Source organism: Lynx canadensis, chromosome A1 (assembly GCF_007474595.2).
Source record: "Lynx canadensis isolate LIC74 chromosome A1, mLynCan4.pri.v2, whole genome shotgun sequence".
NCBI classification, from domain to species: Eukaryota; Metazoa; Chordata; class Mammalia; order Carnivora; family Felidae; genus Lynx; species Lynx canadensis.
Genome location: NC_044303.2, coordinates 162,319,976 through 162,332,232, shown reverse-complemented (window position 1 = coordinate 162,332,232; position 12,257 = coordinate 162,319,976). Strand labels below are relative to the sequence as shown.

At 33.3% G+C, this 12,257-nt stretch overlaps 1 protein-coding gene across 1 annotated transcript in view; it reads left to right on the top strand.

Annotated features, from left to right (window-relative positions):
- The window catches only part of ST8SIA4 (ST8 alpha-N-acetyl-neuraminide alpha-2,8-sialyltransferase 4), a 103,431-nt gene extending 95,219 nt beyond the window's left edge, over positions 1-8,212 (top strand). The window contains 1 exon segment of the mRNA XM_030325622.1: positions 3,826-8,212. Within this exon segment, the coding sequence (XP_030181482.1) occupies positions 3,826-4,108 (283 nt within the window). The 3' untranslated portion in view covers positions 4,109-8,212.
- Positions 8,213-12,257: the final 4,045 nt, after the last annotated feature.

Below are 12,257 nucleotides of genomic sequence, written 5' to 3'. Positions count from 1 at the left end.
TTAGAAATGTTCAGGGCACCTGCATGGCTCAGTTGGTTAAGCGTCTGACTCAGTTTTGGTTCAGGTCATGATTTCATGGTTAATGGGAATGAGACCCATGTGGGACTCTGCTCTGTCAGCTTGAGATTCTCTCTTTCCCCCTCTGGCTCTGCCCCTCCCCCACTTGCTCTCCCTCTCTCTCTCAAAATAAATAAACTTAAAAAAATAAAAACTTAGAAATGTTCAATAAAATCTAGGGTGAGTTTGTTTCATACAACAAGACAGAGTATTACAACATTAAAGCAGAAAGGAAGAGAAGGAGGAAAGGAGAGAGGGAATTAATAGTATCTGAAATAAAACTTAGCCTAGCTGGTGAAAAAATATTCTATGTATGTCTATGAATGATATATTAAGACTAAAACAGTCAGAGAAACAAGACGATGCAGCACATTATAACAGTAGTTATCTGCATGTAGTTGACTTATAAGTAATATTTTATTCCTCATTTTTTTCTTCATATTTTCTACAGGGAAGCTGCATTGATTTTGTGATGAAAAATATCAATTTCTATAAAAAGAAATACATACAGAGAAACTAGATTATTTGCTGAATTGAAAATATTGCCAAATTTGAAATTACAAGAGAAATGAATTTGAGATAAAAATTAGAACAGCTTATCCTGAATTAGAATATAAATAGTTCATTATTTTATAAATGCATTATTTTCAGTTCAATTTCTTCCTAATTAGGATTTAAAATTTAAGTTAACATTCTATTTTTGATTAACTCTTTATAAGAAATTTGTGGTCTTTAAATTCCAGCTTGTACATAAGTAGATACTGAGCGATATGGATTTTAAAATTGTTCTCTGGATTTTGGCTTGTAAAGTTGGCAGATATTATCTAACTGATTGTGCTAATAAAGTTTAAAAAGAATATCCATTTTTGTCCTCTTCATATATGGAATGTGCTCCTGGGCAAATACTGAATATCGGTAATTTATGTTGGCCTATACAATGTCAGGCCCAACATTAGATTTATAATAAGCACATAGGAAATTCTTACTGACTATATTTGGATCGGCTCCTGTGTTTTTTAATTTCACAGAATGTTATTAACTGTGGCCTTAGTTCTCAACTGCTTTAAGGTTTTGTTTCAACTTATCTGTTACATGTTGATACCATTTAGTAAGGTCTGTTTGATAAATGGCATTTATTTTGTTCTTTTTCTCCAAAAATATCCTGAAAATGGGTAGTTAATTTTCTTTGAAATTATTCAAATTGTTTCAAACCAAACATCAGACAGTTTTAGAATTTCTAAAGCAAAGTGTATTTACACCAGTGTTTGAACTGCATGGATTAAAGTAACAAGTTTCTAGAGCCTCTCTACCCATTACTTTCAAATAGGATGCTTTGTGATCTGAGTTTAGTTTTCAAAACACAATTTTTATTAATATTAATTGATTAATATTCTAGGTATATCTTTCCTGTTCCAAAATTCACAAATTTATTTCCTCCATAAAAACCTCACTGAAGTCACATCACGTACTTGAGAATTGTCCCCAAAATTACATGTTTCTATTGTTTTCTTCTGGATGTACTGATGTCTCCACTATGCTCTTTTGCCTGCTAGCTTTTAGATGTCAGGCGTTTGAGGGTAAGGAGATGACTTCACTGATTTTCTGTTGTGGTATCACATGGGGTGCCCTGGATCAAAAAAGGTTGAGTTACTATGTATCTGTGATACTATTTTAAAACATTTAGGCCAATAATTTTGCCATCAACGTTTTTTTTTTTTTCCCTAACACTATAATTGCTTATTTGTATTCATAAAAAAGTTGCTTTGGTATTTTGTCTATGAATGATCAGAGTTGAATGAATATTCAGGAAATCTTTCCAGAATTAGAAAATGCAAAGTGTTTATTTATAATGTGTTCTTGAAGTCACATACAATGTGACTTGGAGTCCCATATAAATAATATGGCATTATACTATTTCCTGATAGCTTTTTTTTCTCACTTTAGAAATAACATAATTCAGCACAAACTTCATATTGTCAGACTATTCCTAATCATTGACATTCATTGGTGGAAATAATCATTTTTTGACTGAGTTTGAACTTGCTTCACCTGTTTTAAAAATTTATAAATAAATGCATTTTTTAAAACTAACCAACTTCATCAACTGACATCTGTAATCACACACAGATCACATTACAAAATTTTCCAATAAGAATCATTCTATGCTAGAACATCTGCTTTCTCAAAGCTGAGACAGCTTTGGTCTCTATCAGTCTCTTCAAAACCTTCAAACCATAATTTAACTAAACTTCTCACACAGAATCAATATCTGGGTTTCTTCATGATGTCAATAATGCATGCGCTATGGTTTTTGTTCATTAGCTACCTTTGTGTTATGAGAAAATTCTTATATAATCTTCTTTGAAGACTCCTTCCAAATGTTCTTTACTGAGAATAGGCTTTCTTAAAAAACTTTTGTTACAAAAGATCTATAGTGCATTTCATATGGCTCAAAACATTTAGCACGTGGCCTTTACCCAATTAGAAAACTAAAAAATGTGAAAGGTCAATCCTGGTTCAGAGAGGGAGAAATGAAGGGGGAGAAAAGAGGAACAATAATGGATAAGTATCTTTTCCCTGTTTTGGATGTTTGTAGGGAGGTTTCAAAGTCCAATATTTCTTGATCAGCATTCAGTAGTCTAGATGTATTTGATGTCCCCTGGAAAACGTCATAAATTGGTAAAAAAAAAAACAAAACAAACAAAAAAAAAAAACAAAGAATACTGTGTAAATCCAAGGCAAGTGTTTAAACACAGCAATGACCAAAATTTTATATAATCTTGCCCTTACATTTGGATGGCAGGGTATATATTTCCCCAAATAAGAGACAATAGTAAAAACAAAAATTAAAAAAAAATAATTATTAACTTTATTTTATTTATAATTGGACAACTTTGAAAGTTAAAGAAAATCTATACCCTTCCTCTTTTAGCTGTTTCCACATGAGATAATGAATATGCCAAGAAATACTGGAAACCCCCTTCTTTGCCAGGGGTGATGATTAACTTGTGAATTTGCATGCTTTTCAGGTGAACAAAGTTTGACGACAATGATGGATCTGAACATTTTGGAGTATTTTATCACCTTTGAAAATGAACAGTATAAAATACTTATCAGCATTAAATTTATTTTGCTTATTTAACAAAGTGTTAAACTGAATAAGTGGTGAACTGTTTATGTTCATATGTTATTTGTTTTATGTTGTTGTTCTGTGGGTTGAGGCAACATTTTTAATTAGCTTTAGTAAAATGGGATTTGGACAATTGAAATGAAATAAGTCAGTATAATGCAAGTGAAGCATTTGTTTGGATTTTTAATTGAAATATCAGAGATTTTGAAAAACCCAGGGGCAAAGTTTCAAATTTTCTTTTTCTAGGAGAATTACTCAATCTTTGCCCAATTACTGTGTCTTTTATAGTCGTATTTAACACTTTCTGAGAAGATTCTATTCTGTATATTATGTATTTGGTGCTAATTCATTTTGAAGATGAGATTCTACAGTAATATTTACATACTTTCTGGGTCCCCTGTTTATTTATATGACCTCAAAAATAAGGAAATAAAGGATAAGAGAAAATAATATAAAGAGATTAAATTTCTAAATGCTTAAGAAATATTTCTTCAGGAATCTTTTGATTGTTATTCATAAGCATACTTTTCAAATTTGATTTACTTTAATTCCACATAGTACACTTTGCTGTAGGGTATGTTGTGTGTTCCTCTAAATTCTTCTCTTCTGTGTGTGTGTGTGTGTGTTTTCTTTTCCAGTTACTGGCTGACAAACAAAGTTCCCATCAAAAGACCCAGCACAGGTCTCCTCATGTATACACTTGCCACAAGATTCTGTGATGAAATTCACCTGTATGGATTCTGGCCATTCCCTAAGGATTTGAATGGAAAAGCCGTCAAATATCATTACTACGATGACTTAAAATATAGGTACTTTTCCAATGCAAGTCCTCACAGAATGCCATTAGAATTCAAAACATTGAATGTGCTGCATAATAGAGGAGCCCTGAAACTAACAACAGGAAAGTGTGTAAAGCAATAAAGCACATTTGAAAACATACAAACAAACTGAATATGCACTTCTTTTCTGAAGATGCTTCCTAAGATTTGAAAATAGGATCCAGAACAAGACTGAGTTTCAGTATCCACCAATTATCTGAAAGGTGATAAAGGACATTTATGAGAAATCCGCTACCAGCTGATGAAATACCTGCAAAGTGCTCTAAAAAACATATTTCGACTTCAAGGGTCCTAGTAAGTGCCACTTCCACTAAGAACACAGTTTGAATGTATAATCAGTAGTGTTTACAAGATCCAACAATGCACTTGTCATTAGTTAATGAGGCAAATATGTTCATCACTGTTGGGCTGCCACGGCAATGCCAAGCACATTAGAAGAGTAACCCAGCCCTGGGGATTAAACCATCCTTGTCAGAAGAAATCAAGATGGAAATAGTTGGAGCAGTGAAATCCATAAGATTAAACAACTCAAGTAAATGCCTTCAGTCAGGACTCTGAGTCTGATCATGAATTTTATGTTTTTGTTTTTGTTTTTGTTTTTGTCTTCTGGAATCTCTTTTGGTTTGGGTATTGGGTGCTTAGAAATCCTTTCTGAGATAAAGATGAATGAGATAAATAACCTTTAAGAAATCATTTTTAAAGTTCTTATATTTTTAAAGAGCAATCACACAATGACTTTGTAAAAACGTTTTATTTTGCACAACTCTAAACCTCCAGAGTTTTTCCCAGTGGTGTAGAAGGTACCAGCTAAACTGTGCCACTCAGTAATCTTGAGCCATTCTAAAGGAAAGATGTTCAATGTCATCTGAGATGGTAAAATTAGCAGGAAAAAAAAGTACTTTTGGTACCAAAGATTATACTGATGTTTCTACACAACAAACCATTCTCCTTTCATGAAAATAATATATTAATATATTATGATGCTACTAATACAGAAGTTGTCTTTAAATATGTTGAATTTTTCAAACTCAAACTTTATTTTTATTTGAAGAAGACTTCCATAACTTTTACATTTCATAATAATTTTCTGGAAGCATTTTGCCCTTTAGGATAAATGTCAGACTGATAGGGCTGAAATCTGACTTCCAGTTTTTTGATATTCCCCTTATTACTCAAATGGAAAGATTGGCATTCTCTTTACATTACTGTTAAGTTTTCTTAGTGCAGAAATAACGTGATTAATAGAATGCTGTTTCCAAAACAGGGATGATTACTTTTAAGAGGTTCAATAATGAAACTGTGTCAGCATTTTGCACTTCAAGTGAATGAAGTTGACCAATATTTTCTCTGTGGTTAAATTTATTCACAGTACTACATTAATGTGTTTTCAAAGAAGCACATGAAATTATTAATAAAGTGATTCAAAAAGTTTTAACATGTGATAGAATTGACCAATGGGCCAGTTTTCTGTTAACTTCTACTTCAGCGGCAGGTAATTCTGACAGTGAATTGTTTAGAAAGCAGAAGTCCTGTGTTCCCACTTCTACTCTTGGATTGAAACCCTTAGATGACCTCTTGTTTCTTAGGGAAGGCAGTGTAAGAAAAGAAGAAATAGTGTGGGGAACATATATGTTTTGTTTCTTAGGGAAGACAGTCTGAAAAAAGAATAAATAGCATGGAGATTTTATATATATATATATAAAATATATATATATATATATATATTTTATATATATATATATATATATATAAAATCATAGAAAAGGATGTCCACAGTAGTACAGTTCTTAATATATTAATAATACATGGTATTATTTTTAAAAATATAAGAGAACCTTGGGTTTCAAAATCCTATTTTTTAGAATTCATGTGTCTCTAAGAAAACAAAATAGAATGCATAAAGGAGATACATAGCTAAAAATGCTATGAACATGATGCACTTTTATCATTAACCTCTTATTACCTAATGGAAATCTTAAAAGAATTAGGCACATGTTTTGAATGTAAAGTTGAAAAGTCTGATTTATGTAACAAATCCAAAGTAGGTAACTTATAGAACCTTAATTTTTCTATTTGTGGGTAAGTTGTTGGAGTAGTCTTTAATTTGAATTCGATAGAAAATTTGAAGTCACAAGTAAATTCTGGTAGGTACTATCCATCTCAGAGCTCATTAAAAGTATGTCTTACAAAGCAGCAGCAAGGAACCTTGCCATTTTTACTGCATTATCAACAAATGTATTTCAACAATTTTAAGGCCACAGCAAAAGCATCCAGCCACTCATCGTTTTGTGCATTAATGTTTATCTCATAGATGCATTGAGTAGTGCCTTTTTAGCTTTGCATTGCTTTGTTACCCTATACTTTGTGTTCTCTAAATAAATTGCCCAGTTCTGAAAATGTTCAGCATATAAAAAGGGCTTCAGTATCGACTGAGACTACTTTTGTTCATCTCAGGGAACTTTCAATACTCAAGAATGAATTCAATTAAAGGTATTTAGTGTTCAAAGAAAACAAACTGTACAAGACCATTTCATTCCCTATTGTATACCTTTCCATTCACCCCACCACCTCCACAATCTACTGTGGCCTTCTTACAGGGATAAGGCAAGGAGATCACTAACAGCAAGAAGAAGAAGAATTCCGTTTAACCAATAAGGGCCAAAAGGGATCATGATAAAATAAAATTATACATACGTACTTGAAACATCTGAGTTTTTTTTTTTCTTTTGAGACTATCTATCATATGTTCACAGCTTTAATTTTTTTCTTTTTCACAATTTACCCCTGTACCTGGCAATGGTCAGGCAGCTGATTGTGAAAGATTCTTGTCCTTTAGAGAACATGGTTGTTACTGTGCTGTTGACATGAATAGGCCATGGAAACATTTTCACCATTACCCAGCCTGTTCTATATTTAATATTATGTTGGTCGAATAAAAAAAAAAAAAAAAGAATCAGTAACAGATTTTCCGGGCAAATCTAGTCATTCTGCCCATGGGACTGATGAAATTACTGTGGAAGTTTTTGAGTCTCAAAGAAGGTGCTGGGCATTCAAATGTCTTTCTGCATTGTATATCATATGAAATGTATATCAATCGCTAATGGGAATTTCTACATATATGCTTACATAAGAAATTTATGTAAATGCTATGGGTAGTGTACATACCAACTAGTTATTAAACTTCTCCACAGGAAAAGGGTGAACAAAGTAATTTATTTCTAATTGAGCCAGTTAGTCATAATGCACACAATGTGGTATTTGGTTCATAAGAGTTGTTTTCACGTGCTTATTGTTGGGGGTATCTATAATTGTGGAAGAGGTGTAGGAAGAGTTACGTATTGTTAGTTGTTACCTCTACAAGTTTGAAAGTTTCCTCATTAGACCTTATCAAGTTACCAATGTTTTGAAAATTGAGTGAGAGAGGGTTATTGTGCATATCTGACAAAAGAAAATCCAAATAAAGCCCACCTAGAAATAGATATTTTATTATATATGTGCTATAGATATATCTATATAGTACAAATAGACATGTGTGATGCATATATACAATGTTATATATGTGTGTCTGTGTTATATACACAGAGTCTGTAATATACACGCACTAGATTTGTGTTATGCTAACATCTTCAGAGGCTGTGCTGTTAAGCACTCTGGAGATAAGACCACTTTAGAATAAAGAAGTTCTTTTGAGACTTCAGTTACTAACCTGAAGAGGGATCTACTTTATAACTGAATTCTATTGTTCATACTTAGAGTGTTAGTAAGGGTCTAGTATGGCCAAATCTTAAAAAAAGAAAAAAAAAGAAAAATTAAAAATTAAAAAAAGTTTTGAAGCTGGCAATGTATTTGACTTAGACTTTTCAGATTGTGGCTCCGGGCCCTGTGTCTCCATTTAAGTAGCACCTTTTAATAAATACTGTTTCTTTGTGTAGGCAAAAAGCACAAGTGTTTCAAATGTATATAGCAGGAGAAAAAAAAAAAGAGTTTACAGAGATAGCACTGCTGCACAGGATAATTGCTACTGAGTATTTCTTAAATCATTTGTGGAATTGAAAGATGAGATTTATTCTGTCAAGTTCATTCTGTTCAACACTGTTTCCTATTGTTTATGTATAGCAATTGGGTGTAATTGTTTTATCATTTGTAAAATTGTAAAATAAATTAAATCCCCCCCTTTTTTTTCCAATTTTTCTCTTATCTCTTACATTTAAGCCCTCAGTTCCACTTTATCTGTCATTATAAGGAACAGGGGTTTTGGGGGCTTTTTGTTTTTATTTTTATTATTTTTATATATAAGAAAGTGCATGAGTGGGGGAGAGGGGTAAAGGGGGAGAGAGAGAGAGAGACAGAGAGAGAGAGAGAGAGAGAGCGCGCATCCCAAATAGGCTCCACGGCCAGAGGCAAGCCTGACATGTGGGTGCAATCCCACAACCCTGGGATCATGACCTGAACTGAAATCAAGAGTTGGATGCTTAACTGACTGGGCCACCTAGGTGCTCCTCATGAGGTCCCTTTTATACTATTCTGCACTTGTAAAGCATTTGCTAGAGAACCATTAACAATGGATAATGAATATAGACCTTATTTGTATTTACATGATTACTTTTTATTTATAAGGATCCATATGTCGTGGGTAATCCTTATTGATTCTTGGGATAAAATAAGACCTGATGTGAAGCTGTAAGATGGATATGGCAATATTTCAGTTTTACAGATGAGATTGAGAGGTTATGTGATTTGCTGAGGGTCACCCAGCTTAGAAGTGAAAGAATCAGGATTTGAATCCAAGTGGTCTGACTTCAGTGTCCACATTCTTACCCATCACATTTTGATGCTGCCTCTTTTTATTTAACGAAATTATTATTTAATGAACACAAATCAAAAGCATAAGTAAGTATATAGGAGGGGTATATAATTTAGACGTTAGGACTGTCTGATAAACTATCCCTGTCCCAAGATAGAGCAATCATCCTCTGTGTCTTCCAAGTCAGCAGCTCTCTCCTAGATGGTGCTGGATAAACATTGCCAATTCTTGGTCCAAACTCTTCCTATATTTTTTTCATGCAAGTTTGATTACTTTTATGTTAGAATCTGACTTTATGTATCACAAAATCTACTACATTACAGCTATATAAAACTCTCATTATGAGATTCCTATGCAAACATTTGACTGAATTTGGGTGTTTCATTCATCTCTATTAGCAACTACTGAAATATCTTAAGGTTGAAGTTCTGCAGATGGCAAAGTTCATGCATTTCCTATATTTTAAAAACTTTTTTACTAGTGTCCTCTTTATAAGAATAGGAGTAATTAAACTCCAAATTAAGGGGGCAGCTTAATGATTTCCCCTATTCACTAGTTTCAATATGCACAAGCCCATGAAAGAAAAACAATCTTGGATGTAAGAATAAAATTGTTTGATTCATTCTTTTATTTTTAACATTTATTTCTTTATTTTGAGAGAGAGAGAAAGAGACAGACAGACAGACAGCATGGGTGAGGGAGGGGCAGAGAGAGAGGAGAAAGAGAATCCCAAACAGGTTCCATGCTGTCATCACAGAGCCAGACCCTGGGCTGGATCTTACGAACCATGAGATCATGACCTGAGCTGAAATCAAGAGTCAATGCTTAACCACTGAGTCACCCAGGAACCCCAATGTTTGATTCATTCTTAAAACATATATCTCAGTTACTTAGTTGCTTAGGTTCTGAAACTTCAATAAACAAGTTATGTGAAATAATTGAATGCCAATATAGAGCTCACGCTCTCTCTCTCTCTCTCTCTCTCTCTCTTTTTTTTTTTTTTACTTTTTTGTTTCCAGATTGCTGATTTCTGACTCAATTACCAAAGCAGAAGTTCTCAAGTAAACACAGAGAATACTAGTCCAGGACATGTTCCACAAAAATATGGTCTTTAGATAAGAATTTTGTGTATCTCTCTCTTGGAGATTCAGAAAATATACCAACATAGTAAAGGATCTGAGAAATCTTACAGTAAAGAAAGGAATTTCTATGTGAAAAGACACTGGTAATTTTACATATAACTTCTATTAAGTGTGAAATTATGTTCTACACAGCACACTTTGGATAATACTTCAGAACATAACAGTGCAGAAAAGAAAACATGTAACAGCAGGCAGAAAGGTTGATAATTAATTTATTCAGTGTTCTTTTTCTCATAGATCAAAATATTATCTAATAATATTTTCAAATATAAAAATATTTGAAACATTCTACAAAGTTTCTATATTAATTTTTACATTAACAATTATTCTTTTTTTTCCCTAAAATATTAATCAGATCATGGCTACATTTTTTAAGAGCAGTCTCAGACCTAACTTTATTGCTCATTCTGGGCAATGGGAACAAATTAGTTAGCATGAAGGCATTAACAGCACAAGAAGAAACAAATGCTATGAGGTGCTAATTTGCATTTTCTAGAAACACTCAGTGTATTATAGTAAGCTCTCTGCTGTCTGTCCGGCCCAACTTCCCTACCTCTACCCCCCCAACACCACACAGATGTGCTGTCTATGAGCACATCTGTCAGTGCTGCCAAAATGTAAACACACTCAGTTGGTAGCAGATGTTTTCCCGGAAAGATCGTACGCTGGAGTTGTTTCACTGTGGGTTCCATGTTAGTTTTCTCCACGATTGGGCATAGGGTCATTGTGTTCAAATAGATCATTTGTCTCTCAGATACAGAACAATAATGGTAGATGGAAGCTCACCTGTTTGGCATTTACCATGTGCACATAAATAGAAATGTTTCTTAAGTCTCTGCCAAGAAGTCAAATTAAAATATATATATGGGCCTTTAATGTACTCTAAGTCCTTATTTGCTGAGCTCTGCAAAGCTAAAACATAGGTTTAGGTAAAAGAAAACTAAGTATTCTCAGCTTTTCTACGGCCATCATTGTAATGCAATCTTGAGGATTGTTATAATAATTGCCTGTATTCATAGTTCTTAGTGCTACTTTTTATCAATATCCTAGGCATTCATTTATGTGGCAATTTAATTTTGTAGACACTGATGGCATGTTTTTCTTATGTGAGTTTATAAACTCATTTGATATGTATGTATTTGCAAATCTTCATGGTAGGTAAAATCTAAAAATACTTCATCTTATAATGGTTACGCTTATTCAAAATTTATGAAGTAATACTACTTATTAGGCACTCTACTAAACATGAGGTTTCCTTGGAAGAGACATACAAGAAAATAAGTAATCAGATGCTTTGGTAACAAGTATTCTATTTCTAGAGTTCCCAGAGAGTTCAGGAAGCATAAAGGAGGCCAGGCAGAGGACATAGGCTACATTGGCATGGTTTATAGTCAGGTGGTAAAATCAAGACAAGCAATACTCCACTAACAAAGAACTACAGAACACAAACTAGCTGCATTTTTCTTTTTTTTTCTTTTTCTTTTTTTTTTTTTTTTTTAGTAATCTGAAGAGTAGGGTCTGAGAAACTATTATCCCATAAAATGGAATTCAATTCCTGCTTATGGACATTATATAATTTTCACCCCCACTCCTAACCAGAATCATTTAAAAAAAAATTTTAATGTATATTTTTAAGAGAGTGTGTGAGCAGGGGAAGGGTAGAGAGAAGGAGACACAGAATCCAAAGCAGGCTCCAGGCTCTGAGCTGTCAGTACAGAGCCTGACAGGGGGCTCGAACCCACAAACTGTGAGTTCATGACCTGAGCCAAAGTCAGATGCTTAACCAACTGAGCCACCTAGGTGCCCCCTAACCAGAACCATTTTTGAATAAGTTTAAATAAAACTGAAGTCCTCCCTAAACCAAATACCTACTACCAAGGCCAAATAACTGCAGACCTACTGAAATTATCCACTGAATAAGATTCTCCACTTCCAAATATCTCTGTTAATATTAATATCTACTTTGTTTCCAGCTAGATGGAATGCACCATAAAAAAAAGTCTTGTACTTATCTCCAAGTAATGATTTTTAACAATGATTTATTTTTATCACTTTGATACGTTTCTAAATTATCATGACTTTTAAGTTTGATTTTGGGATGGTCACAGAATTTGAAAATATACCTGGTCAAACTTTCCAAGATACAGAATGTAAGCCTTCTTTTATTACCTCTCATTCAGTGACCACACCCTCACTTTGCTTCATGGGCTTCTGTTTTTATGTCCTATCTAAAATGTGTTTCTGAGGATTTTTCTTCAGTCTTCTTCTTCATTTGTTTTTCCGCC